The 27,426-nt window shown below is 64.1% G+C and overlaps 2 protein-coding genes across 14 annotated transcripts in view; one reads left to right on the forward strand and one right to left on the reverse strand.

Annotated features, from left to right (window-relative positions):
* ATP8B3 (ATPase phospholipid transporting 8B3) overlaps window positions 1-19,430 on the forward strand; it is a 129,386-nt gene extending 109,956 nt beyond the window's left edge. The window contains exons 1-28 of one of the 13 annotated variants that reach the window (XM_058728483.1): window positions 648-957; window positions 2,142-2,200; window positions 2,663-2,754; window positions 3,184-3,297; window positions 4,148-4,246; window positions 4,472-4,533; window positions 4,949-5,021; window positions 5,124-5,194; window positions 5,612-5,694; window positions 6,950-7,108; window positions 7,194-7,342; window positions 7,772-7,962; window positions 8,084-8,292; window positions 9,990-10,021; window positions 10,111-10,267; window positions 10,648-10,839; window positions 10,919-11,031; window positions 11,517-11,651; window positions 11,766-11,877; window positions 12,752-12,827; window positions 13,057-13,174; window positions 13,396-13,786; window positions 13,876-14,099; window positions 16,361-16,444; window positions 16,601-16,840; window positions 17,043-17,181; window positions 17,472-17,599; window positions 18,746-19,430. In XM_058728483.1, coding sequence (XP_058584466.1) covers window positions 2,152-2,200; window positions 2,663-2,754; window positions 3,184-3,297; window positions 4,148-4,246; window positions 4,472-4,533; window positions 4,949-5,021; window positions 5,124-5,194; window positions 5,612-5,694; window positions 6,950-7,108; window positions 7,194-7,342; window positions 7,772-7,962; window positions 8,084-8,292; window positions 9,990-10,021; window positions 10,111-10,267; window positions 10,648-10,839; window positions 10,919-11,031; window positions 11,517-11,651; window positions 11,766-11,877; window positions 12,752-12,827; window positions 13,057-13,174; window positions 13,396-13,786; window positions 13,876-14,099; window positions 16,361-16,444; window positions 16,601-16,840; window positions 17,043-17,181; window positions 17,472-17,599; window positions 18,746-19,246 — 3,993 coding nt within the window. In that variant the 5' untranslated portion in view covers window positions 648-957; window positions 2,142-2,151 and the 3' untranslated portion in view covers window positions 19,247-19,430. Of the gene's footprint in view, window positions 1-647; window positions 958-2,141; window positions 2,201-2,662; window positions 2,755-3,183; window positions 3,298-4,147; window positions 4,247-4,471; window positions 4,534-4,948; window positions 5,022-5,123; window positions 5,195-5,611; window positions 5,695-6,949; window positions 7,109-7,193; window positions 7,343-7,771; window positions 7,963-8,083; window positions 8,293-9,989; window positions 10,022-10,110; window positions 10,268-10,647; window positions 10,840-10,918; window positions 11,032-11,516; window positions 11,682-11,765; window positions 11,878-12,751; window positions 12,828-13,056; window positions 13,175-13,395; window positions 13,787-13,875; window positions 14,100-16,360; window positions 16,445-16,600; window positions 16,841-17,042; window positions 17,182-17,471; window positions 17,600-18,745 lie in introns of those variants that run through there. The other 12 variants (XM_058728479.1, XM_058728484.1, XM_058728482.1 and 9 more) reach the window with 12 other exon arrangements.
* A 4,464-nt stretch (window positions 19,431-23,894) lies between these two features.
* Window positions 23,895-27,426, reverse strand: part of ONECUT3 (one cut homeobox 3) — a 19,950-nt gene continuing 16,418 nt past the window's right edge. Inside the window, 2 exon segments of the mRNA XM_058728516.1 lie at window positions 23,895-24,065; window positions 24,067-24,188. Coding sequence (XP_058584499.1) covers window positions 23,895-24,065; window positions 24,067-24,188 — 293 coding nt within the window.

The raw sequence follows: 27,426 nt of genomic DNA on the forward strand, positions 1-27,426 counted from the left end.
CACTCTGGTCCCGTCCAACCTCGGCCAGGGCCAATCCACTCTACGGAGGGTCTGCTTTACAAGGTTCCGCCCCTAAATTACGGGCCGATTAGTACCCAGGCCCGAATCGAGGCCCCCTATCCCGCCTTGCGGTGCAAGGTCCCGCCCACTGATCCTCCCCAGTCCCAGCCTGCCCTTATCTTGACATCCTCAGCTCCTTGCAAAGACCCAACCCTGGATCTGGGCCTGCCGCTCCCCACCCCCGCACCGCCGCCTGCCACCACTCCAGAGGCCCCGCCCCCGCCCCCCCGCCAAGGCTCCATCTCTGCCGGGTCCCCACCACCCCGGTCCTCTCCGTAAGTCTCCGCCCGCCTCGCCCCACCTTGACTTCTGTCTAGGTTCGCCCGGTGAAACCCCGCCTCACCTCCTGCCTGGGAGCTCTCTGCAAGACCCCACTAGCCCTGACCCCGATCCCGCGGGCCCGCCCTGTTTCTCAGGACCCCGCCCCCCAGCCCGCCTCGGGCCCGCCCAGCACGACAAAGCCCCGCCCCTAAGCCCACCCGGTCCCGCCCCTCGGGCCCGCCCAGCACGGCAAAAGCCCCGCCCCTAAGGACCGCCCAGCGTGACAAGGCCCCGCCCCCGCGCCGCCCCAGCCCCGTCCCGCGCCCGCGCCGCCCGTTTCGGGCCGCTGGCACCCGGCTAACAGCTCCGGCACGTCCGCCGCCCTGGCCGCCCGAGGACCACCCGCCCCGGCCCGCGCGGGTGAGCGGCGGCGCTCCCGCTGCTGTGCGTCCTCGGGTGCCCTCGCACCCTCTCTGGACTGCGCCCGGCCTGAGGGCGTGAGGTCGCGGCGGCCGCGGCGGGGCGTCCCTGGAGGTTCTCGCGGAGCGGAGCCCAGTGGGGGTGCCGGAGCGCCCGGGGTCCTGTGGAGGCCCCGGCGTCTGGGCCGCCGCCGCTGCGGGATGCTCGAGGCTTCTGGTGAGCTGAGGGTGGGAAGGAAGGGGAAGCCAGCCCTGGTGGGGGGCGTCTTCCTGTCCCCCTCCCCCCCCCCCCCTAAACGTGGGGTGGATTCTGTCCACCTCAGCTTTCCTCCGACCCCGTCTGCCCTCCGCTGGGTCTCCCGGGCTCTGGGTCCCACTGGCTAAACCTCGCTCGCCCTGAGCCTCGCTTTTCCCCATCCGGTGAATGGGCACTGGCCCGGCTCAGGCTCCCGGGAGCAGCAGAACTGGTTCTGAGCCAGGTCCTCCCACTTGGGGCCTGGGGACACGGTTGGCTCAGATGCCAGCCGTCTTTGCCCTGAGAGGTTCTGAGTTCAGCAGGCGGCCCAGACAGGGAGAGACGCAGAGGAGGGAGGGGGAGCAGGACTGGGATGGGGGACGCCCCAGGTAGAGGGGGAGCCCAGAGGAGGCGCCTGAAGAAGCATGGACGGTCTGAGAAGTACGAGCTGAGACCAGAACGGTGAGGACGCACTGACCGCGCATGCGGGGAAAGCCCCTCCAGGGGGACAGCCAGCCCAGTGCCCGGAGGCGGGGGGCTGCAGAGTGCTGGTGGCTGCTGTGGGTCCCCTGGGCAGACTCCGCTTCCTGGCGTCTAAGGGCAAGGGCCAAGCATGAACTAGATGGCGGGAAGGTTCCAGGCTCCGTGGGAGGTCTGGGGTCGCCTGCATCTCCTCCGTCAGGGTTAGCTGCCCCGAGACCATGCTCAGACCTCTGTGGGTAGCTTGGCCCTCGTGTCCGTGAGACCTAACAGAGAGCCCTGGGGCCCCATTTATTCACTCAGCAAACACTGGTGGAGCACCTCAGTGGGCTGGGTGTGCCGGGAGGGGATTGGGGCAGGAGGGGCGGCAGGAAGACCCCGGAGGACGTGGGTGTGGGCCTCCCAGGAGAGCTGATGGGGGCTGGCGGGGAGCAGCGGCCCGAGGTAGAACCCCTCACCCCAGCGATGGGCCCTAACGGGGGAAGACGAGGCGACCTTGGGTTGCTAGCTTGGGAGCTGCTGGGTGTGAGGCTGTCGCAGGTTTGGGGGGCAGCCTGGGCCCCGCCAGGCCTGAGGACGGCCAGAGAAGGACACGTCCGGCGGCTGGAACGTCAGAGCCCTGGGACGGGGCGGAGAAGCGGGCACCGTCCGGGCTGCTGGTGCGACCTGGGGCCCTCTCCCCGCAGCCCCACCAGCATGGGCAGCCTCGCCTACCGAGAGGACCTCGAGGAGGAGAAGAACTCCGGTGCGTGTCCTGGGTCCTGGCGAGGGGGCCGAGGGCCATCACGAAGTGCAGTGGCTGAGGGGGGGACCGAGGAGGCCCAGTGTGGGTGCTCGCCGGCTGACGGTCCCAAAGCCGATGACCGAACGCTAGACTCAGGATTCGGGGCCTGCAGCCTTGGACACCTTGGAGCCCGGTGCTGGGCCCCAGTTTAGCGCTCTGAGGAAGGAGTGGGTGTGAAGGGGTCTCCCAGAGCCTGTTCTCTTCTTGGCCTAGGGACTGGCGCAGGGCGGCGGGACGAGGGGCGCTCCCCCTGAGTTTACTGTGCGCGGGGGGCCGCGGGCCGTCCTGTTTGTTTACCAGCTCCCTGTCCGTGAGCTGAGTGTCCCCAGGGCTCGGTCCCCCCGGGGCCCCTCGGCCCTCCTCTGGGGTGTCGTTAGCCTGTGTTTGCTGCCCTGCGTGATGCCCCGCTCTCTCTGGCTTCAGCGTTCACCTGGGAGCTGGAAGCCAACAGCAGGGACTACAACAGCCAGTTCAAGGAGAAGTCTTTCCTGTGCTGGCAGAGGAGGAAGCATAAGGTGGGCGCCCGGGTCTCTGCCCCCCCTCCCCCGCAGCACCCTCCCTGAACTTCAGTCCCCAGGACTGTAACACCCCCAGCTGGGTGCTGGCGCCCCTCCCCCCTTATCCCACCCCAGTTTGGGTTAAGTTATATTAATATGAAACCTCTAAAGTGTAATATGTTCACGGGGCCCCACCTAAAACCTCTTGCGTGCGCCACGCTTTGGGAAACGCTGAGCTCACGGCTCTGCTCCCCGAGTCTTTGCGCCCAGGACAGGCTCAGTCAATGCTGGCTTAAGGCTTTGCCTCCCTTGGACACTCAGTAAAGTCTGGCTCAAGACCTTGCATTCAGTAGATGCTCAATCAATGCTGGTAGCGGCCAGAAGGCGGGGCAGGCGGGCGTGGGGCCTCCCGGCCGGGCAGCAATCCCGCGCTGGCTGTCGTTCCAGAGCAATGTCATCCACACGGCCAAGTACAACGTCTTCTCCTTCTTGCCCCTGAACCTGTATGAGCAGTTCCACCGTGTGTCCAACCTCTACTTCCTTTTTACCATCATTCTCCAGGTGTGGAGGGGTCAGCCGCCTGCCCACATTGCCTCCTCCAGGGAGCCCTCCCTGACTACCCTTTGCCCCACGGCTCTGTAGACCCAGGGCAGTTTCACTGTGCATTTGTCTGTGTGGTTTGTGGGTCAAGGTCTGTCCCCCCATGCTCATTGCTGGGTCCCCACTGCATAGCCCACGGCCTGGCACAGAGGAGTCCTTGATGCATGAGGAATTATAGGAGGTGCATGCGTGGCTCCTTCAGGTCAAGGAGGGCACGCCCGCCCCCCCCCCCCCGCCCCCATCAGGATGGACAGCTTCAGACATACCGCCTTTGGCCCCAGCCCTTTGAGCTAAACCCAGAGGGCAAGGAGGAATCAGGGGTCAAAGCGCGTTCTCAGGACCTGTGGGGGCCCTTCCCACTGCCTGGGCCGTCTGGGTGGGGCACGAGGGGGGCCGGCATCCAGCCTGGACACCTTCCTCTCTCGGTGGGTGGGCAGTTTCCAGGGAACCCTGACCCAGCGTCTCATTCTGTTCCGAGTAAAGATCCAGTAAACGTTTATTGAGCACCTACTGTGTGCTGGGCACTGGGGGCCCAGCAGTGGCCCTGACGCGTGTTTTCAGGTGCCTCGGGCAGGCAGGGGTGACATCAAACCATGTGGTAGGGACCAGTGATGGGGACCGGGGCCAGAGGGACAGGAGGGTGGTTGTCCCAAGGTCTGGGGGGAGAGGGGCCTGGCCCTGGGCTGGGGTGGTCAGCAGGTGGACACGGGATGCCAGGCTGTAAGGCTGGGTGTGCCGGGTGGGAGGGCAGCGGGAGGCGGGCAGGGTGGTGCCTGGGGGGGCGGCCGGCATGACCCGCCCTCCACGTCAGGGCCTCCCCGAGATCTCCACGCTGCCCTGGTTCACTCTTTTTGTCCCGCTCATCTGCCTCCTCGTCATCCGGGCCACCCGAGATCTGGTGGACGACATCGTAAGTGGCCGGGGTGCCTGGCGAGTGGAGGGGGCCGGCTGTGTCCTCAGAGCCCAGGGTGTGGGGGGTGCTGGGCTGTGTGGTAGTTCGCATGAGAGACCGCCAGGGGCGTGGTGTGGGCAGGCAGAATCTGCCTTCCTGGCCAGCAGCCCTTCCCCCTGGGGTGGCGTGGGGGCCTGGCTGGGGGCAGGGCCGTCCCTCTGACCCGCTCCCCTGTCAGCCCAGGGGCGACACAGAAGCGACAGAATCATCAACAACAGGCCTTGCCAGATCCTGGTGGGGAAGAGGTGAGGCCTCGTGGCCCCGTGTATGTGTGGGGTCCATCCCGGGGCAAGAGGCCCCAAGCACGGCTTGCCGGGATCGGGAACAGGCCAGGGAAGAGTGCCTCGCAGAGGGCCCGGAACCTTCTGTGTTCCTGGACATCCTGGCTGAGCCTGACAGCGGCCCAGCCGGCACTGATTAAGCGCCTGCTGTCTACCAAGGCCGGGACGGGCCCTGTGATGGGGGTTCAGCTGAAGACGGGGGCGGGGAAGATCTGAAAGGGCCTGGGACCCGGGGCTGGGGGGCCAGGAAGGCCGGACCTCCAGGAGGACCGGGGGCGGGCGGCCAGGACCTGCAGACTGGAAGCCCCGCTCTCCCGGCTGGGGTGGCCAAGGCTGGGCCTGGGAGGGACCCCCCTCACTGCCACCCCCGGCCCTGCAGCTTCCTGTGGAGAAAGTGGGAGGACCTGTATGTGGGAGACGTGGTCTGCCTGCACAAAGACAACATCGTCCCGGTGAGCTGGCGGCCGACCGTGGGGGGCGGGCTACCTCCTGCTCGCCTTCCTCCTGTGTCCCCCCTGAGCAATGCTGTTGCCCCCCACCCCTCCCAACCCCAGGCCGACTTACTCCTGCTGGCCAGCACCGAGCCCAGCAGTTTGTGCTACGTGGAAACTGCAGACATCGATGGGTGAGCCGTGGGCCATCCCTAGGGGTCTGGGGCTCTGGATGCAAGAACTTCCCCAGCGGCCGAAGAGTTAGGTCATTCGCCCCGGGAACGGTGGCGGGGTGCCTGCGAGCCAGCTGGGCCAAAAGGTTAGGCCAGAGCAAGGGACCTACGTTTGTGCCGACATTTCTGGAGGCCCTCGTGTGCTCAGCAGGCAGCCTGAGCGTGAGAAGGCCTAGGGCGTGGCCTCAGCCCTGTGGCAAAAACGCTGTGCGTCCTTGGGCGAGGCCCTCTCCCTCTCTGGGCCTCGGCGTTCTGGTCGGCAGCCGGCACACCATCCGTGCTTAGCGAGAGTGTCTGAGGGACTCTGGGAAGGGCTGTGGGTGCCTTGCCCTGGTACCGTCCATCCATCCCTTCACCTGCTCCCCGTCTCTTCACCAGGGAGACCAACCTGAAGTTCAGGCAGGCCCCGCCGGTCACCCACCACGAGCTGGCCAGTATAAGGAAGATGGCATCCTTCCAAGGTGAGAGGCAGCAAGCAGGAAACAGCAGACACCCCTGCCCCGTGTGGGCCTGCCCCTCTGGGCAGCGGGTGCAAAACTTCCCCACCTCGCTGGGTTTGGGGGCGTGGCAATGGGGTGTCTAGGGGGCGTTGGGGGTCGGGATTCATGTTTCACGGCCCCTCAATCAACGTGACTTTGGGGACATTCTCTCTATTGTTACGATACGCAGGGCAGCGTCTTACCAGGCTTTACATTTTACTTATGAAACACGACCGCTTCGAGTCAGTTTTGGTGGTTTAATTGAAAAGGCGGCCTGCGTACATGGGCTCGCGATTCGCCTGCACGGTGGCCCAGCAAGGGGATACTTTATTTTTTCCTGTCTTGTTGCAAAGGCAGGCTGCTCTGATTGGTTCGGGAGCCGAATCTCTGTCCTGAGCCACAGCCCCTTCGCTCCTGACATCCACGCACCGGCTGCATGTCTGATATCTGGGGAAAAGCCTCGCTCGTGGGGAGGGTGGCTGCACGTGTCCCCACCGCTCCCTCTAGGCCCTGACCTGACGGAGCGGTGCTGGAAGGCATGGCCCCATTTCTCAGAGGAGGGGACTGGGGTCAGAGAGGTGGCAGGAGGTGTGGGCTTGCTCCCTGCCAGGGTCCCGGTCCACACCCCATGGCCATTTTAACCCTGCGCTGGTCCAGCCTTTCATCCTGCCTTGATTTCCTCGAACACAAGCGGGACTGGTGGTGGGAAGGACCTCTCCCACCACCTTCTGGAAAACGACAGTGCCTGCATTTGTCCCCTGTGGCTTCGGGGAGTTGGATGTCGGTGTCCCTTCCTTCTTTCCCTCCTTACACATTTATTGAGCACCTGCTGGGGGCCAGGCGCGAGGCTGGGCCCCAGGGCCTCAGCGTCACCAAGACCAGGCTGGCACCTACCCCCACAGAGCTCAGGTTGATGATGTCGTCCCAGGGTTGTAACCATGGGGAAGGGGGCTCAGGGAGGGAGGGCTTCTCTGAGGAGGTTGAGTCCGGGGGGCCGGGGCCGCGCACCCAAGACCCCTGCGGCTGGAAGGGGCCGGCTCTGGAGCAGGAGGAGGCTGCCTGGGGGTGGTGCAGGGGTGAGCGGGGCCGGAGTGGGGCAGGGCGGGCCCCGTGTGGGTGGCTGGGGCCGGAGGGGGACACCGGCGTCCCCCCCGCCCCAACTCAGAAAGGGCAGGCTGAGCCCCCCCCCCCCCAACGAGCCTGTGGTTACCTGACCTCCCCCCCACGTGGCCCCCAGGCAAGGTGGTGTGTGAGGAACCCAACAGCAGGTTGCACCACTTTGTGGGGTGCCTGGAGTGGAACGGCAGGAAGCACCCCCTGGACATCGGCAACGTGCTCCTGCGCGGCTGCAAGGTCCGGAACACGGACACCTGCTACGGGCTGGTCATCTACGCCGGTGCGGCCCGGGGCGGCCCGGGGTGGGGGGGGGGGGGTGCAGGCCAGGAGGACGGGCGGGCGACAAGCAGACGCAAACCCCACAGGTTTCGACACCAAGATCATGAGGAACTGTGGCAAGATCCATCCGAAGAGAAGCAGGATAGACCGTCTGCTGAACAGGCTGGTGGCCCTGGTGAGGCGCCCAAGGCCCCCGCCGTCCTCTTCCGGGCCTCCGTTTCCCTCCTGTGCAAAAGCGCGTGCGTCCTGATCCTCAGACGGGTCTGTGGGCCGGAGGATCTCTTGTTAGGATGAGGGCCAAGTAGTGACGTCCTCGTGGCCCCAACTCTGACGCCTTCCAGGCCCGCAGGAGATAGTAAGATGGCCTGCGCTCAACTTAGGCGGCTTGCGGGTTTTGCCCGATTAGTTCTCTTTTCTGAAGTTATTGTAATAATAATTGAAACAACAGCAGCTCACGAGGCCGACAAAGAGCCTGCAAGTTCCCCTCCCCGGGTACGCACCCCCTCCCCCCCAGCGCCCCTGCCCTGGGGACCCACCCCCGCAGCGCCCCTGCCCCGGGGACCCGGCCCGCCCACCCGTCCCCACTGAGTGCCCCTGTCGGTGAGTCCCCGGGGCGCCCCTGTGTCACCCGGGGTCACCCGCATGCCCACCACTTGCCTTCCAGATCTTTCTGTCCCTGGTGCTGATCTCCGTGGCCTTGAGCTTGGGCTTCTGGTCCAAGGTGAAGGAGTTCAAGGCCAAGCACCACTACGTGTCCCCGAGGCACGTGCAGAGCGTGGCCGCCGAGACCTTCCTCACCTTCTGGGGCTTCTTCATCCTGCTCAGCGTCATGGTGCCCATGGCCATGTTCATCATGTGAGGCCCTGGCCGGCTCCCCCCGCCCCCCCGCCCCGCCCCTTCCTGCCCGGCTCCCCCCGCCCCTTCCTGCCCTCCCCTCAGGAGCGGGGGCGGAGCTGTGACCCGGAGTGTGTCGCAGGGTCGAGTTCATCTACCTGGGCAACAGCATGTTCATCAACTGGGACGTACACATGTACTACGCGCCACAGGACGTGCCCGCCAAGGCCCACAGCACCAGCCTCAACGACCAGCTGGGCCAGGTGGGGTACGTGTTCTCGGACAAGACGGGCACGCTCACGCAGAACGTCATGACCTTCAAGAAGTGCTGCATCGCCGGCATCGTCTACGGTGGGTCCCACCCCGCGGGTCCCGGGGACGCCGGCCCCACGCCCTGTGCTTCCGGGCCACGGAACTGTGGCCGCGCGGCATCGTCCCACGTTGCCCACAGAGCGATACTGTGGGCCTCTCGGCTCACCCGGCCCCGGTCGAGACTCGGGTCGGCCGTTGCCCCGCGACGGCAGCCTGCGTGTGGACGCGGGCCGTGGGGTGTCAGCGTCTACACGTGTCACGGAATAGGATTCTTTCGGTTTTCACAGACAGACCTCTCCTTGGGGACGCTGAATGTGCAGTTTCTTTATTTTATTTTTTTAAGTTTATGTATTTTTGCGAGGCAGGGGAGGGAGAACAAGTGGGGTGGGGCTGCAGAGAGGGAGAGAGAGAGAGAGAGAGAGAGAGAGAGAGAGAGAGAATCCCAAGCAGGCTCACCACTGTCAGCACAGAGCCCAACACGGGGCCGGAACTCACGACCTGTGAGATCACAACCTGAGCCAAAATGGAGAGTCGGATGCTTACCCGACCGGGCCAGTCCTGAATTTGGAATTTCATTAACATTTTCACGTGGCACGAGGTGATCGTCTTTCAATGTTTTCCCAGACATTTAGAAATGTGAGAAACATTCTCTCTCTCTCTCTTTTTTTAAATGTTTACTTAATTTTGAGAGAGACAGAGACAGAGTGTGAGCAGGGGAGGATGAGAGAGAGAGGGAGACACAGAATCGGAAGCAGGCTCCAGGCTCCGAGCTGTCAACACAGAGCCCGACGCGGGGCTCGAACTCATGAACCGTGAGATCGTGACCTGAGCCGAAGTCGGACACTCAACCGAATGAGCCACTCAGGCGCCCCTCTCTCTCTCTTTTTAAAAAATATGTATTTATTTTTAGGAGAGCGAAAGCAGAGGAGGGGCGGGACGAGGGGGACAGAAGATCTGAAGTGGGCCTCGCGCTGGCAGCACAGGGCCCGATGTGGGATTTGAACTCACAAACCACTGGATCATGACCTGAACTGAGGGCAGGTGCTCGACCAACTGAGCCACCCAGGCGCCCCAGAAATGTGGAAACCATTCTTGGCTCGCAGACCACGCAAAAAGTGGTGGGGCAGGGTCCTCTTGGCCATCATAAAGTGGGGGACGTGGTTTTGGCCAGGACGTGACAGAGCACCCATCGGGGTATTAACGGGAAGACGGAAATGGGCCCGTGCCCTCTGGTAAAGCCCACCCCACCCTCAGCCGGGGTCTCAGGGGCGATAGGGAGCAGCAGGGCCTGTGGCAAGCAGCATCGGCCCCAGGCCAGGTCTTCTGATGTTTCTACAAGGGCTGTGGACCCGGTGTGTGTGTGTGTGTGTGTGTGTGTGTGTGTGTGTGTGTGTGTGACATCACCCCAATCTTTCAACGTAGGCAGGCAGGTCCAAGTTGTGAAAAGACACCGTGAAGAGATCAAACAAAACGCCTGCATGAGGCTGGGCTCCACCCCGGCCGTGCTGCTGGGACCTCTGGAAGCCATGCCACTTTTCTCTCCTTCGTGCAGAAGGCAAAGCTGTGGCCGGGGAGGGGGGGGGGGGTCCTTGGTTGTTGGGGTGTCGGGTCCAGAGGCCCAGGCCCACTTGTCTGGCCGTCTCCAGTGGCCCCGGGAAGCCTGCCAGTGGGGGGGTGGGCGCTGCGGGATCCCCGTGGGCGCGGCGGCTGAGGCCTGAAGCTGGGTCTTTCCCCAGGCCCCGACGACGAGGAGGCGGCCCCATGTAAGGTGAGCCCCGGCCGCCCTGCAGCACGGGATAGGGGTGGGGGTGGGCAGGGGCCCACCCAGAGCCAGCCTGTCCCCTCCCAACCCCTCAGGGGAACCCCTACCTCTGGAACAAATTTGCCGACGGGAAGTTCCCTTACCGGAACGCGGAGCTCCTGCGAGCCGTTCGGGGCCGCACGGACGAGGCGGTGCGGGAGTTCTGGCGTCTGCTGGCCATCTGTCACACTGTGATGGTCCAGGAGAAAGACCGTGAGTGCGCCCACCTCCTTTTCCCCGCCTGGGGCGGTGCTCCGGCCCTGGGGCTCCCGAGACGGTCCAGCCCACTCCCCCGGGCTCCCTTCCTTGGGCTTGGAGGGTGCTTAGGCCCTGTCCCAAGCCCCACCTCTTCTGGGCCTAGGGGTGTCCAGGCCCGCGGCTCGAGATCTGTTGCTGTGGGAAGCGGGGGGCCCTTCGGACCGGGGTCCACGCACCTACCTCCCTTTGCGGGGCTTAGAGCTTGTACCAGCCCGAGAGACCACCGTCCTGTGAACGTCCGGTTTCCTCCTTTGCGCTCTGGAGATGGGTGGCGGTCCCGGTGGAGGAAAGCTCTCGGGGGACACGCCCGCCCCAGCCGCGGTTCCCTCCCCCAGCAGACCAGCCGGTGTACCAGGCGGCATCCCCGGACGAGGAGGCGCTGGTCACGGCGGCCCGGAATTTTGGCTACGTGTTCGTGGCGCGCACGCAGGACAGCATCACGGTGATGGAGCTGGGGGACGAACGGGTGTATCAGGTCCTGGCCATGATGGACTTCAACAGCATGCGGAAGCGCATGTCGGTGCTGGGTGAGTGCTCGCGCCCCGCGCGGGGGGGTGGGCGGGCAGGAGAGAGTGTGTGTGGGCAGCCTGGCCTCTCCCTCTGCAGTCCGAAACCCCGAGGGCGCCATCTACCTGTACACCAAAGGCGCCGACGTGGTCATCTTTGAGCGCTTGAGCAACAAAGGCATGACAGAGTGGACCACGGAGGAGGCCTTGGCTGTGAGTCCTTGCTGGGGGGGAGAGGCTGTTGGGGTAAGGCAGGGGGTGAGGGGCAGGGAGAGGCGGGCAGAGGAGGAGAGTGTGCAGAGAAGTGGCAGGCACCCAGGCTGGCCACGTGCAGTTGTCCAGGTTGTGTGCGGTACGGACATTCCAAAGCCCAGGGATCAGGGGAAGGGTCAGGGGCTGTCGGGGTCCCGGGGAAGGGTCTGGCCGGGCTGTGCTGAGGGTCTTGAGGAACAGTTAGAAATGGCCATGCAAAGCCGAAGCAAAGGGAGGGGGTTCCCGACAAGAGGAAGGGCAGGTGCAGAGGTGTGGAGGCAGGACAGAGCTGGGTACGGGGTGGGGGTGGGGGGCTGAGCCAGAGCAGCCCCCCTGGGGGTGGGGGGCAAGGTTCGGGGACCCCAAGCAGGGAGCAGGGCCGGAAGAGTGTCAGGGAGGCAGAGTGGCGACGGGGTGGTGCCAGGGCCCCCCCACCCGGCCCCCAGTCCTTTGCCGAGGAGACCCTGCGGACCCTGTGCCTGGCCTACAAGAGGGTGGACGAGGACACGTACGAGGAGTGGCGCCAGCGGCACCGGGAAGCCAGCCTGCGGCTGCAGAACCGGGCCCACGCCCTGCACCAGGTGTACGAGGAGATGGAGAAGGGCCTGCAGGTGGGCGGAGCGCGGAGGGGCCGGGCCGGGCGCCCCGCCTCTGCCAGGGCGCTGACCAACCACCCCCCCCGGCCCCGCCCCCAGCTGCTGGGAGCCACAGCCATCGAGGACAGACTCCAGGACGGCGTCTGCGACACCATCCAGTGTCTCAAGCAGGGGAACATCAAAGTGTGGGTACTCACAGGGGATAAGCAAGGTGGGTCCCCGGGGCGCTGAGAGAAGGGGGATGGGTGGATGGGTGGGAGAGCGCCCCTCACCTGCCCGGACAGGCCACCGCCCTCCTGTCCCATTTGTCCGGGCTGGGCGTTGCCCTCCGCGTCAAGCCGGGAAGGGAGGAACGGGCACGATTAATGCTGGGGTTCCCCCCCCCCCCCCCCCCCACCGCCCCGACACCTCCATCGGGCGGGTTGGCCCTGTGCCGAGGCTTCCTGAGTGGCCGGGATGCCCCTGTGTGACAGGTGGGCGGAGCCGGGCTCAGAGGGCTGGGAGCAGGTGCTGGAGGTTACCCAGTGACTCGGGGGCAAAGTGGCGTGGGCCCGCCGGTCCCTTGGTCCTGGAGCCCCGAATCTCCTCCACTGCCCTCTGGGTTCTTTGTGGCCCCCGGGGCCGCATTAGGACTTACGTGGGCACCAGGCACATGCACACAAAATACTTACAATGACGTCTTGCAACTGCGTTGGGATCAAGACAAATATCCGAGCTGGATCACAGTCATTATCATTATGTTTTCTTCTGATTTTAAAAGAAATTAAGTCATTTGTGTGGGTTCCAAGAAGGGCCCATGGGGTCTAGGCATGCTATGCCCAATGACCTCTTGGCCCCGTGCCCCACCCTCCCTTCGTCCAGGAGCCCAGCCCCGGCCACGCACCAAAGCGGAGCCCCCTTTGCTCAGAGCGGCAGCCAAAAAACTCAGGGCTGGCTGCCATTGGCCGGCCTGAGTCACGGGCCCTCTTCTGAACCAATCCCCGTGGCCAGGGGGAGGGGCATGCTGATGTGGTTGTGGGGGACCCGGGCCCACGCAGCAGGGTGGGCGTGGCCCCCAAGGGGCGCTGAGCTGGGCTGGTTTGCAGAGACGGCGGTGAACATCGGTTTTGCCTGCCAGCTGCTGTCGGAGAACATGCTCATTCTGGAGGAGAAGGAGATCACGTAAGAAGTCGGGGTGCGGGTGGGCGGGCGAGCTGGGGATGGGGAGGGGGCCGCACCCACGGCATACGAGCGGCCCCGGGGGGTCTGCGGAGTGCCCGAAGCCGCTGCCCGGTGGGGCTCCGGGGGGGGGGGGGACCCCGGCACAACGAGGCAGGGGCGTGGGGGGGGGCCGGGGGGCAGGAGGCCGTGCCCTGCGGCTGCTGACCCCCCCCCCCCCCCCTCGCCGCAGTCGGATCCTGGAGGCCTACTGGGGGAGCAACGACGGCCTGCTGGCCGGCCAGGGCCTCCTGCAGAGCCGCTTCCTACAGCAGACCAAGGTGGCCATGGTCATCAACGGGGAGTTCCTGGTCAGTGTCCGCTCGGGGCCACGGCAGCGCCCCTGGTGTAGGGCAGGGGGCTGGGAGGCGCACCGGCCGCGGGAGCTGCTGGACGGGGCGAGGCGGAAGGGGCCGGAGCAGGGGAGGGGCGGGTCGCGGTCAAGTTCAGCCTGGCTTGGGCCCGCGCGGGGCCTTGCCCCGGAGCGGAGGGGTGCAGGGTGACGCGCCCCCGCCCCGCCCCCGCCGGCCAGGACCAGCTGCTGCTGTCCCTGCGCAAGGAGCCGCGGGCGCTGGTGCGGGACGAGGACGTGGACGTGGACGTGGAGGAGGCCTGGCAGGAGGGCGGCGAGCGGACGACGGACTTCCTGCGCGCCCAGAGGGTGTCCCTGATGTGGCGGACCCTCGGGATCCAGCTGAGGGGCACGGGGCTGGGGCCGCGGGTCAAGGACTCCGGCGCCCGCGACGGCCCCGAGGTGCGGCGCGAGCGGGCCTTCGTGGAGCTGGCCGCCCGTTGCCAAGCGGTCATCTGCTGCCGCGTGACGCCCAAGCAGAAGGCTCTGATCGTGGCGCTGGTCAAGAAATACCAGCGCGCGGTGACCCTGGCCATCGGGGACGGCGCCAACGACGTCAACATGATCAAGAGTGCGTGGCGGGGCGGCAGGGGGGCGGCGGCGGGGTGGGGGGTGGGGGGAGAGAGCCCGGGCTGACCGGCCGCGCGCGCGTCCCCGCAGCCGCGGACATCGGCGTGGGGCTGGCGGGCCCGGAGGGCACGCAGGCGGCTCAGAACAGCGACTACGCGCTGGCCCGGTTCTGCTTCCTGAAGCGCTTGCTGCTGGTGCACGGCCGCTGGTCCTACGTGCGGGTGTGCAAGTTCCTTCGCTACTTCGTGTACAAGACGCTGGCCAGCATGATGGCGCAGGTCTGGTTCGCCTTCTACAGCGGCTTCACCGCCCAGGTGCGCGGCCACGCGCGCCGGGCGAGGGAGGAGGGGTCCTGCCCCCGCTCTGTGCCCAAGGTCTCCGGGGATGCTCGGCGCATTGGAGCTTTGGGGGGGGGGGGCAGGTGCTCCAAAGTCCTTCCTTCGAGGGGAGAAGAGGAGGATTTGAGCCACTGAGGGGTTGGGGGGTGGGGTGGGGGGGGGGGGGGGCGCTGGGTCCCTGACCGCAAGACTCTGGAGCTTTGGAAGGGCAGTTTTCCCTGCGTGCCAGGAAGCTGTCTCAAAATAGACGGCCCGACAGAGGGAAGGAGCTCCCTGTCCCCCAAACCCCAGCGTGTGAGAGGGAGCTTTACCGGGGGCGCCGTAGGTCAGTAGATACTGCTTGGCTGCCCCACTGTTTTGTTTACAGGTATTTCTTCGATGTTTCTGTAAGCTGGAATGTTCTTAATTTGCTTTTGGGATTGCTCCCACCAGCAGGTGTATGGAGACAAACTTTGCTGGTCTGTTGGTTGGTTCTAGCAGCTTCCTTGTGGATCCTTGGGGCGTTTCTGCACATAGGATTGTGTCCTCTGCAAAGAGAGAGTCTTACTTCTTGCTTTTCTTCCTTCCTTCCTTTTTCTTTTTTTCTTCCTTCCTTCCTTTGTTTTATAATTTTTTAATGTTTATTTATTTTATTTTTTTTATTTATTTTTTTTTTAAATTTTTTTAATGTTTATTTATTTTTGAGACAGAGAGAGACAGAGCATGAACGAGGGAGGGTCAGAGAGAGAGGGAGACACAGAATCTGAAGCAGGATCCAGGCTCTGAGCTGTCAGCACAGAGCCCGACACGGGGCTCGAACTCACAGACTGTGAGATCATGACCTGAGCCGAAGTCGGCCGCTTAACCGACTGAGCCACCCAGGCATAGCCCCAATGTTTATTTATTTTTGAGAGAGAGAGACAGAGAGAGCGAGCGAGCAGGGGAGGGGCAGAGAGAGAGGGAGACACAGAATCCGAAGCAGGCTCCAGGCTCCGAGCTGTCAGCACAGAGCCCGACGCGGGGCTCGAACCCGCGAACCGTGGGATCGTGACCTGAGCCGAAGTCGGACGCTTAACCGACGGAGCCCCGCAGGCACCTCACTTCTCCCTTTTCTGTTCGAGTAACATTTATTTCCTCTTCTTAAGGAAATTGCTCTGGCTAGGACTTCCAGTCCAGTGTTGAACGCAGGCTTCCTCTTTTGCTCTGGATCTTCGTGGGGGCGGCGTTCAGTTTTTCCACATTTGTTCCTTCTCTGTGTATGTTTTCAGTACCGACGCCTGTCCGTGTAGACTCGCGGATATTACTTTCTTGTATATTTTGTCGCTGGCATCGTCCCCGATTTGTCCTTTTGACGTGCACCTGGTCTTTGCCGACTACACCCCCTCTTTCTGGTGCTACCAGGACTGCCCCGCTCATTTTGTACTTTCCCTGCCCCGACCCTGCAATCAGCGGGTTCCATGAGGAGCCCTGGTTCTTGGTAGTTAGACGCCAAGATCTAAGTGCTTGGTGTGCTCATCGGTCCCGGGGTGCTACAGGATTACTCTCTCAGTTGACAAGAGCCGGGAAGTGGACACATATTAACCTCATAGAGAGGCGCATCCGTCGCTATGTCTTGTCTGTATCTATCCCTCTGTCTTTGTGAATACTGGAAACGGAGTCCACAGCAGTATGTTTGAGTCCAGTCCCACGGGACCGGGCTCAGCTTAGCCTTTTCCGCGGACCCGCTTCGTGATTCTTTTCTGCCCCAGTGAAAACCTTGATTCTTGTAAAATGTTTGGTTGTTACTTACGCGTTCAGTTCCAGCACGCGCATGAAGCGGGTTTTGGAACTGAAGCCCTTATTCTGTCACCTGGATTGGATTTGTCATTAGGGGGGCTACTTGTCCCTGAGGGCTCTTCCACGCGGTGATCCCCCGAGACCGGGAACGGCCAGAAAACACATTCTCTAGCCGTTCTCCCCCCCGTAGTTCCGCATCGCAGCCATCCAGCTAAAACAAGGACTCAAAGGCGAAGTTTCGAAACAATCAGACTATGTTTTCCTCTCTGCCTTGTTCTCTTCCGGCCTTTATCAAGCCTCCTGTGACCCATCCCTGGCCTTAGCGCCAACCTCCATCGTGCCTTGACTTCCCAGCTCATCTGGCATCCTCCCCAGGGGGTCCAGCCAGCTTGGGTGGGTCTCCTCGGGTAAAGACACGTTTCTGTTTCTGGCCATTTGGCTCCTGAAGGCTGACCACGTTCTCCCTCCCCCTCCCGTGCCAGCCTCTGTATGAAGGCTGGTTCCTGGCACTCTTCAACCTGCTGTTCAGCACACTCCCGGTCCTCTACATTGGTCTCTTCGAGCAGGTGAGCCAGTCAAGGCCTCGCTTCCTCCTCTCCCGTAGATGCCCCTGTCTCTGCCCTACGTTCCTCCCCCTGGGGGCCGGGAGCGGGGCTGGGGTCGTCCCCCACGCGCCACCGGGTCCCAAGAGCCTGCCCCTCCCCCCTGTGCCCCACCCCCAGGACGTGAGTGCCGAGCGGAGTCTGGAGCTGCCCCAGCTATACATCGCAGGCCAGAAGGACGAGCTCTTTAACTACTGGGTCTTTCTCCAGGCCCTTGCCCACGGCACGGCCACCTCCCTGGTCAACTTCTTCGTGACCCTGTGGGTCAGCCACGACTCGGCCGGGCCCACCAGCGTCAGTGACTATCAGTCTTTCTCTGTGGTCGTGGCCCTGTCGAGCCTGCTGTCCATCACCATGGAGGTAGGCGGGGCCACCGGCCTGTCTCCCCCCCCCCCCCCCCCAGTGGGGCCTTGGACGTGAGCCACTGAGATGTCACTGCTCAGGTGACCCTGCCAAGGGCCTGCTGTTCATGGGCCCTGGGGACTCAGCCCCCACCCGCCTCCATGAGCCCTGCCCTGAGCCTCCTGCCACCACCCTGGCTTGATCTTCTCTCCCTGCTCAGGCCATACTCATCATCAAGTACTGGACGGTCCTGTCTGTGCTGGCCATATTCCTCAGCTTCTGCTTCTATGTGGTCGTCACTTGGGGCTGCCAGAGTTTCTGGCTCTTCCAAATCTCCCCTGAGAACTTCCCGTTCCTGTGTGAGCCCCCAGCAGGGGATGGGGTGGCAGGCCCTGGGGACGGGTGCATCCATGCCACAATGTCCGCTTCGTGCCTCTGTGAGCCTCTGTCTTCTCGGCTGTGTGTGTGTGTGTGTGTGGGGGGGGGGGGTGTCCCGTGCAGGGGGAATCGGTGCCTTTTGGGAATCTGCACAAAGGTGTCCGGGGGTGGAGGGAGAGGAGGGAGAGGTGGGTGACAGGAGGAGGGGCCACCAAGCAGGCTCAGGGGAGGCTCCACCCCGGGCCGGGCTGTGACCCTGTCTTGTCCCCAGATGCTGACCGCAATGTGCTGTCCCACCCCTCCATCCTGCTGGTGATCCTGCTGAATGTGTCACTAAACACCCTGCCTACACTGGCCCTGCGTGTCATTTACCAAGCCCTCGAGAAGCCACGCCCCAAGGTGAGGGCTGGGGTCCCCATCGCACATTCCCGGGACCCCACCAGGCAGAGCCTGTGCCCGGAGCAGACACTCCTGGACATGCGGGGCTGGGGTGGTGGGAATGGAGACCCAGGTGCGTGGCCAGTGCCCTCAGGGGGACCAAATGACAGGCCCCAGGCTCCCCAGGGAAAACCACCCCTTCCTAGGGTGGAGCTGGCCAGGAGCACGACGAGGCACACTCCAGCCTCACCGGACTCCTGCCCAGATGACTGGGGCTTGGGGGTCGAGATGACAGAGAAACCAGGAAATGGCTTAGGGAAGAGAAGGGACTTAGAAACAACCCTGGGTCCATGTGTGGATGAAGCATAAACACAACGTGTCCCTCCACACGCTGGAATCTTGTGCAGCCTGAGAAAGTTAGGACATCTGCCACCATGTGGATGGACCCGGAGGACACCGTGTGCAGTGACAGGAGCCGGACACATGTCCCGCGTGACCCCACTCACAGGGGGTCCCCAGAGGAGTCCCGTCCACAGGGACAGAGAGTGGATGGTGGGAGCCAGGGGCGGGGAGTCCATGCTTCATGGGGACAGGGCCTCAGTCTGGGGAGATGGAAAGTTCTGGAGATGGATGGAGGGTGGGTGCACGACAGTGTGACTGTGCCTGACGCCTCTGAGCTATGTGCTTGGAGACGGTTAAATCGGTACATCTCGTGTTATGTGCGTTCTGCTACCGTGCAAAAAGGCGTGCGTGGGAACTTAGGGGCTCACATGACCCTAAGAACCCAGAAGGGCAGGCTGCAGCCGGGATGGGCCCCAGAAGTGACTGGAATAGCGACCAAACATGGCCATAAACCTGCCGTCTTCTGCCACACAGGCGGGACACCTGGCTGTCCCCGGCTCACCTCTCCTGGCTTTGCCACCAGAGGGCACCCGAGGCACCTGGTGGCGGCTGGTCCAGAGTGGGGTGCCGGGGAAGGAATCTGATGGGTTGGCGCAAAGTCAGCCCGGGAGGGGACTCTAACCGGCTCTGCTCAGGGAGGGAAGGCCTGGTCGATGGGTGGTGGCCAAGGAGGGGCAATGACTGCCCCCACCGGCAGCAGGGACCTGAGGGCAGTGGGCACGGCGTGGGAGCCTGCTGACCGTCGCTTTCCTCTCGGCCGGGCAGCAGGTGGAGGAGGCCCCGAGCGAGGACATCACAGCGGTGGAACCTGCGCCCTACCTCCGCCGGGAGTCGCGCAGGCGGCGCTCCAGCTACGCCTTCTCCCACCGCGAGGGCTACGCGGAGCTCATCACGCAGGGCACGATTCTGCGCAGGGCGCCGGGGGTCGACAGCGACATGCTGATGGGCCAGATAATCCCGTGCCACGAAGAGCTGTCCCCGAGCATCCAGGAGTCCCCCCGGTGTTCCAGGAAGATGTCGTTCCTGGGGAAGACGGGGCACCAGCACCGGGGCAAGGTGTCCTCGAGGGACGGGGGACGAGCAGCCCGCCGTCCTCAGATCCCCGGCTCCCCGCGGGAGCTGGCGGTCCGGGGCGTCCCAGGAGTCGTTGCGGGGGGAGCGGGAGGAGTCACGGTGGTCGAGGGGGAGGGCGCCGGGGCCGTCGGGGTTCCCCCGCTCCCCCAGCAGCCCGCGGACGAGGGGGGCAAGGTGTCCCCCGTGGGGTGACTGCCCGTGCCCGGGGAGGGCGCAGTGGCGCCCGAGGCGGCGGGGCAGCCCCTCCCCGTCCCCCCCGACCCCCGAAGAGCAGTGACCCGCCCCGCGTCGCACCCGCCCGCGGGCCTGCGCGGCCTTCCCCGGGGGACTAGCCTCCACGTCCCTTTCTGTTGCTAATAAACCAGGGTCCACCTTCCCCAGGGCTGCGCCAGGCTCGTTCCTTCCTGCCCCTGTCACATCCGCGGTCCCGCGACCGGCTTTCCCGCTAAAACTCCGAACACCGACCTCTAGTGGCCCAGGCGGGATTTGCAGGAGGAGCCCCGCCGCCGCCCCGGGGCGGGGGTGGGGGGACGCGCGCGCGCGCGGGGGGGGGGGGGGCTTCCACGCCCTCGGGGTTGGGGGTGCTCCGTGGACCCGCGAGCGTCCGGCCCCAGGCAGCCTCGTCCCCAAGCAGGTGTCTTCCCCTCTGCTTCCGGGCGCGTCCCCACGGGGCGGCTGGGGGGGGGGGGGGGCGGCCCAAAGACAGACTTCCTCCCCTCCCCGCGCCCCACGCCTCCCCTCCCTGCCGCCGACACACACGTCCAGGTGAGTGAGTACAAAATAATTTATTGGAGAAAAACAAAACAACAAATCCAGCACAGCAGTGGTTAACAATGACGATGATTTTTTTTTTTTTTAACTTTTAAGCCTGTCACCTGAGGGTGGGAGGGACAGGGCTTCTGTTCCCTCTAGCATCTAGCATCGGGGAGGGGGGGGAACATTGGATGACGTAGGTGGTGCCCCCCCCCCGAAAGCCGCCCCAGTGTCCAGTCTTGATTAAACACTCAGGGCCAAGCGACCTCTTGGTCCTCCCTCACCTCTGGCTGAAGAGAAGCCCCCCCCCCAAAACCAGCCCTCTGGGTGGGGGGGTTGTCTTCTAGGACCACAGTGGGGAGCCGGGACCGAGGGGCAGGTGTGGTTTACTCTGGGAAATGGCCCACGTTCCAGCCGGCGCTGGGCTGGGTAGGGGGAGCCCTGGGCTGTGTGTGCCGCACCCCTGCCCTCTGATCTGGAGCCTTGGGTCCTTGGGGTGAACCTCCCTTCACTACCCCAAGCCCCCTTCCCCGGCTGTCTTGGGAGGCGGGCTCTGCCCCGGTGTGAGCTCAGCCCAAGTGGAGTCACAGGCAGGGGTACAGCCCCAGAGCCCGCTTTCACGATTTTTGGGGGGCCTCTCTGTTCTCTAGGGTCCCGACGTGGGCTGGGAGGGAGGGCTCCACAGATGTGCACCCCCCCCCCATTTCAGGCCAGAGGGAAGGGGGCTGAGGAGGCTGAGGGTGTGGGAGGAGTCCGGCTGGGGGCCTGCCTGGGGGCAGCGGGTGTCTCGAGAGGGCCCTTCGGATATCAGAAGTTGGGGTACACCCCGGCCCCGCTCCCCCTGGGCGACAAGACTCGAATTGGCTGATTGTCTCTCTCCTGTGAACAAGACACTTGGGAATTCATGCTAGCGTGAAACCAGCCGGGCTGGGGGAGGGGGCAGCGACACCCTCCTGCACCCGAGAACCAGGAGCAGGAGGCCCAGGACCACCACCCCCCCCCTCGGCTGGCACGGGCAGGTGGCATGTGGGCAGCGGGAGGTGGAGACGGGGGTCTGGGGGTCCGCTGCCTCCTCCACCTTCCCGTCCCCCTGAGGCCTCGTCCCCCTCCCGCCACTGGACACAGATCCTTAGAAAGGGGAAAACGAACACAGAGCAGCGCGAAGAAGCCCCGACGGAACCCGAACTCGGCACGAGAAACACAACCATGCGACACGGAATCTTGGGGCCCTGAGCGGCCCCCCCACCCCCCGCCCCACCCCGAGCACAGTAGGTCATGCATCAAATCAAATTCCACTGTCTTTTTTTTTTTTTTCATTTTTCTTCCTTTTTTTTTTTTTCTTAAAGTACATTTGAACACAGGACACACAGAATAATAAATACTCTTATAAGACATGACTCCGGAAAACGAGAAACAACACACCAGAGAGAAGAAAGGTGCACCTTCTCTCTTCCTGCCTTTCCTAAAGGACTCGTTTGAGTAAGAAATCTGTAAACGCCGGTCCGCGCTCTCCGCCTCCCGCGCTCGCTGCCTTGCCCTTGGCCTCTGACCGCCCGGCTCTCACTGCCCTGACATTCAATATGTCTCCCACGGAACTCTTCAAAGAAACGACATACCATCGTCTGCAAAATTATAATTTAACGGTATAAAGCTTCAAGTCACGTATTCCAAAAACTAGCTAAGGATTTTTTTTTTTTTATCACATAAACTATACATTAAATATTTTGAGGTATTTCAGAGAAAATTGTCAAAGGCTCGAAGGAGCTGTGCTGGATACGTCATTCCCTGCGTGGAGAATGGTCTTTGGTGACAAAAGCTGGGCGTCAGGGGGAGGGTGGGGTGAGGGCCCGCTGGAGGGGGGGGGGCTACTGTGGAGCTGGTGTGTGTGTGTGTGTGTGTGTGTGTGTGTGTGTTTGAAAGGGACCCTGGAATCTGGGGCTGCTTCTGTGACCCGGGGCTCGTGGGACTTGATCCGATCTGACCACAGGTCACCGTAGTGAGAAAGTTCCACAATCAGAATGGTCCCAAGCCTGTTCCTAACTTTCCAACAGGGGACAAAACAGAGACCTCTGGCCTCTGATCCTTGCTTGAGCAAATGACTTGCCCAGCACAGAGTGTGGGAGAAGCCCTGTCCCCTGGCAGCAGGAGGTCTGTCCAGTGGGGCCCAGGTGATAATGGGCACAGAAGGAAGGGGTCACGTCCACCCAGACTCCAGTGCCCAGCGCCACCACGGAAAAGGACAGCGGTGTGCGCGTGTGTGTGCGTGTGTGTGTGTGCGCGTGAGCGTGTGAGCGTGTGCGCGTTTGGGGGGACGGTTGCTGAGCGGGGACAAGGACTCAGGATTCTGCCCCAACACCCAAAGGTTCTAGAAGCATCACTCGGATCAGTTGCTTCAAAAGCCGGGAGAATAGTGAGTCGATAAGGACAAGAGAACATTTCACACACATCTTTGGCTCCAGAAAAAGGCACTCATCGACCTCAGTATCCTCTCTCCTCCTTCTTCTCTTCTCCCTGTCTCCCTCTCTCTCTCCCTCTCTCTCTCTGCCTCTCTCTCTCTCCATCTCCCTCTCTCTCTCCTTCTCTCTCTCCCTCTCTCTCCTTGTCTCACTCCCTCTCTTTCTCTCCATCTCCCTCTCTCTCCTTGTCTCACTCCCTCTCTCTGTCTCTCTCTCTCTCTCTCTCTCTCTCTCATTGCTAGGGAGCGGGGCGCACCTGAGGGCACACCTGGTCCCAGGCGGGGCATTTCAGCGTCCAGCACAGGTCCTTGGGGGAATCTTTGGTATCAGGCGTGATTTATCCAATCACAGACAAGAACGTTTGAGTGAGGTAGCCTTTACCTGGGGGGGGGGGGGGGGGCATTTCACTAGAAATGTCTTTTGCATTCTCAAGGGGGGAGGGGGTGACTACCTCCCTGGGAGGCAGTGGACGCGCCGGGGTTTGGGGGGCGAGGTTCCTTCTAGCCTCCAGGTCTTGAACCGTGGGGGAGTGGGGTTCTTGGGATCCAGCTGCCGGCCAGCCTTGGAGGTCACCTTGGAGGTCACCAGGAAGGGAAGAGAGGACGAGCTGGGGGTGGGAGGGGGGGCTCATCTTCATTTCTGACCCTTCCTTCCCCCTTGTCTGTCATTTTTTTTTTCTTTTTGGCAAAAAAAGGAGCAGGCAGGACCCCACCTTCCTCAGCATCGGCTTCAGCTCCTTGGAGAGAGAGTCGCGAGCGCGGGCTCGCCCCCTGCCTCCCCTGCAGGCCCGGCGCCGCCCGGCGGGGATTCCGTGCGTGCGGGTGTCTCCTCCGTGGAATCGGTTTTTTTTTTTTTTTCCTGTTTCCCGGGGTCTGTCTCTCCCTGCGTGTCATCAAGGTGCCGAAAGGTAAAGTGAACTGGCGGGGGGTGGGGCGCCGGGGAGGGGAGGCGTCTGGAATGTACCCGCATGTTTGAGCTCGGCGGCCCCTCCGGGCTGGGACGGGGTGGGGGAGGGCGCCCGCCCATGGGCGCCGGCGGCCCCCGCTGCTGCGACCCCTCCCCAGACGTTAAGGCAGGCGATTCTTGGCACAAGGAACCCCGGCCGCCGGGAGGGGGTGTGGGGCGAGCAGCGGGGTTCTCGGCTGGGGGGGGCGGTTCTGCCGGCGGAGGGGGCTGGGTCTCGGTGCGGGTGGGGGGGGGCGGGGAGGACCCAGCCCCACGGGCTTTTGGCGACCCGGGGAGGGGCGGGGTCCGGGGGCGGGGTCGGTGGGAGGACGGCTGGGGAGGGGGGGGCTCCGCCGGGCCTCCCCGCGTGGGGGGCGGGGGCCGGGGAAGGAGGGGGGGCCTTATTCTTCGAATTCCTTCTGTTCAATACCCGGTTTATTCTAGTATGTGCTTCTTGACCCGCTTTGGGGGACGCCGCCGCGAGCCCTGGTTTTCCTCCGCGGCCCTCGGGGCGCTGGGACGGGGGGGGGGGGCGGGGGGCGGGGGGGGGCCGCAGGCGGGCTCCCTTGGGCCTGGAGGGGGCGGGGCGCAGGGCGGAGGGGCCCTTCTTGTGCACGGCGTCCCCCCCCCTCCCCCGGGGCGGGGCACCCCTCCAGCGCCCCCCCCGCCCCTCCCTCCGCCGGGGCTCAGGCCTTGGAGAAGGTGGCGGCGGCGCCGGCGGGGCCCGCGGGGGCGGCGCCCGGCTCCTCGGCCCAGCGGTTCATGCAGCGGCGCCGCGCGTTCATGAAGAAGTTGCTGACGGTGTTGAGCTCCAGGCCGAGCTGCTGCGAGATGGTGACCTGCATCTCCTTGGACGGCCCGCTTGTTCTCCTTGAAGATGGCGATGAGCGTGCGCCGCTGCAGGTCGGTGAACACCAGCCGCTGCTTCTTGGGCTGCAGCGCGCGCTCCTTCTGCTGCTCCTGCTCCTTGCGTTTGCAGGCTGTGTTCGCGGGGCCGGCGCGGCGGGGACAGACAGGGGACGCGGGTCAGCTCGACTCGGAGGGGAGGGGGCCGCGCGGGCCTCGTCCCCGCCCCCCGCACCACGGCTCTGCCCAACCCCCCCCCCCCCCCGCGAGGGCTCGGACCCCTCACCCCCCAGGGCTCTGACACCCCCTCCTCCCCACCCCCCCCCACCCCCGCTCGGACCCTTCCCCCCAGGGCTCAGACCCCTCACCCCCCCAGGGCTCTGACACCCCCTCCCTCCTCCCCCCCCCCGCTCGGAGCCCACCCCCAGGGCTCGGTTCCCCTACTCCCAGGGCTCAGAACCCTCTCCCCCAGGGCTGGGACCCCTTCCCTCCATGGCTCGGACCCCCCCCCCCATCGGACCCCTCCCCCCAGGGCTCAGATCCCCCCCCCCCCCCCCAGGGCTCCGTTCCCTACTCCCCAGGGCTCGGACCCTTCTTCCCCAGGGCTCGGACCCCCTCTCCCCCAGGGCTGGACCCCTCCCCTGGGGCTCGGACCCCCCCCCCCAGATCTCAGAACCCCCCCCCAAGAGCATGGACAGTGCGGAAGCCCCCAGGGCTCCTACCCTCAACCCCCACCCTGAGAGCCCGGACAGTAGGGAAGCCCCCAGAGCATGGACATCCCCCCACCCCCAGAGCAGGGACAGTGGGGAAAAGACCTGAAAAGGCCACAGGTGAACTGTGGCGGTTGGAAGAAGCTGTTAATGACTAGGTCCTCGGGTGTGTCCCGATCTCCCGGGACCTCCCTGGCATGCTGGGGCAACCCGGGTCTCAGAAGGGAGGGTCTGTGCCTCCCTCCCAGGGCGGTCCTCTCAGGCCCGGTCAGCTGAGGGACCCTGTGGCAGGCTGACGTTGACGTAGCCCTGACTCTGATACCTAAGCACCCCCTCCCCCAAGAGTCGCCGAGGCCCAGACTCCGCCTCCCTGAAGTGCCCTCGGGATCCTCTGGAACCGGGAGGACCTAAGGGGGCTATGCAGGTCGGACACCCCTGCTCGGAGCAGGGAGAAGGCTGCAGGAGGCCACCCCGGGCCCGTGGCTGCTGGAGCAGGACCCAAAGCCCGAGCTCCAAAGTGGACCCCTCCCGTCAATGCGGTGGGGCCAGTGGGCGGAAGCGAAGAGGGGGCCGCCAGCGTGGGCTCCCTCCCTCCAGGGGCTGCAGCTCAGAATCTCAGTTTCTCTGCCATGTACCCCTCGGGGCTGCAGGAGGTGGAGGGCCCGCCGGTCCTGCCTCCCCACCCAACTCCTCACCCCTGCGACTCTATCACCTTCGTAAGTGCAAGTGTGGGCACAGGCTATCCTGGCAGATAGATCCCCCGCTCCCAGCTCCGGGCCCCCTGGCCCACTGGGACCACACACCAAACTGGCTTTTTTTTTTTTTTTTTTTTTTTTTGGTTCCGGAACAGTCTGAACCAGATGGCCTGCCAGATCAATGTCCACACACGTCTGCAAAAATAAATAAATGTTCCCTGTGCTGTGGCTCATTTCTCAGGGACAACGGGTGCTCCCGTGAGAACTGACACACCTCTTCCCTCCCCGTCTCCCTCCGACCTGAAACGCCACAGCACTTCTAATGGGGCTGTTTCAGGCTTAAGGTGTAACATGAACGAGGGTGAGGTTTGGAGATTGCTGGACAGCTTAGAAAAGCCTCTGAGGGAGAGAGAGGGAGGGAGAGAAAGAGGGAGGGAGGGAGGGGGGAGGGAGGGATGGAGAGAAGGAGGGAGAGAGGGAGGGAGAGGAGGGAGAGAGGGAGGGAGGGAGAGAGAGAGGGAGGGAGGGACGGGGGAGGGGAGGGATGGAGAGAAGGAGGGAGAGAGGAGGGAGAGGAGGGAGAGGAGGGAGAGGAGGGCAGGGAGGGAGAGAGGGAGGGAGAGGAGGGAGGGAGAGGAGGGAGAGGAGGGAGAGAGGGAGGGAGGGAGGGATGGAGAGGAGGGAGTGAGGGAGAGGAGGGATGGAGGGAGAGAAGAAGGGGAGGGAGGGAGGGAAAGAAGGAAGGAGGGAGGGAGGGAAGGAGGGAGGGAGGGAGGAGAGAGGGGGGAGAGGAGGGAAGAGGGAGGGAGGAAGAGGAAGGGGAGGGAGAGGGAAGGAGAGAAGGAGGGAGGGAGGGAGAGAGGAAGGGAGGAAGGGAGAGAGAGGGAAGGAGGGAGGGAGAGAGGGGAGGGAGGGAAGGAGAGAGGGGGAGAGGAGGGAAGGAGGGAGGAGAGGGAGAGAGAAGGGAGGGGAGGGAGGAAGGAAGGGAAAGGGAGGATGGAGAGAGGGAGGGAGAGGAAGGAGGGAGGGAGAGAGGGAGGGAGGGAAGGAGAGAGGGGGAGAGGACGGAAGGAGGGAGGGAGGGAGAGAGCGAAGGGAGGGAGGGAGGGAAGGAAGGGAAGGGAGGGATGGAGAGAGGGAGGGAGAGGAAGGAGGGAGGGAGAGAAGGAGGAGGGAGAGAAGGAGGGAGGGAGGGAGAGAAAAGGATGGAGGGAGAGAGGGAGGGAGGGAAGGAGAGGGGAGAGGAGGGAGGGAGGGAGGAAGGAAGGGAAAGGGAGGGGATGGAGAGAGGGAGGGAGAGGAGGGAGGGAGGGAGAGAAGGAGGGAGGGAGGGAGAGAGGGAGAGAAGGAGGGAGGGAGGGAGAGAGGGAGGGAGGGAGAGAAGGAGGGAGGGAGGGAGAGAGGGAGGGAGGGAGAGAAGGAGGGAGGGAGGGAGAGAGGGAGGGAGGGAGAGAAGGAGGGAGGGAGGGAGAGGAGGGAGGGAGGGAGGGAGGGAGAGGACGTAGGAGGAAAACAGCAGAGGAACGGTAGAGGCGGCGCTAGAGGGTGAAAAAGCGGACTGAGCAGGCCCAGCTCTGACGCGCACGCGCTCTGGGAGGGTGAGAGAACCGTCCGGTACCCACGAAACAAGAACAGGCTGCTGTTCAACCAAAGGACAATGAGGAGGGAAGGGGGCCGCCCTTAGAACTTAATATAGAAGCGCTGGAAGGTCAACGTGAGGACCGGAGCGTCGAAAGCACGCGTCTCTGGACGTCGGAGGCAGGTGCAGAGCCGGCACGTGGGGGAAAGACGGTCGTAGGGGCAGAGGGGACCGGAGCAGGCCCGTTGCCAGGTTCAGACGCTGTCCCAAACCAGAGGAACACATTGCAAGTGGACGGTGGGGGGAAATCCACGCTGAAGGACACAAAGAGTCCCGTTCGAAAGGCCCGAGAGGCGCTCAGCTCCAAGGACGAGGAAACACCCCCCCC

Source organism: Neofelis nebulosa, chromosome 4, assembly GCF_028018385.1.
Source record: "Neofelis nebulosa isolate mNeoNeb1 chromosome 4, mNeoNeb1.pri, whole genome shotgun sequence".
Classification (NCBI taxonomy): Eukaryota; Metazoa; Chordata; class Mammalia; order Carnivora; family Felidae; genus Neofelis; species Neofelis nebulosa.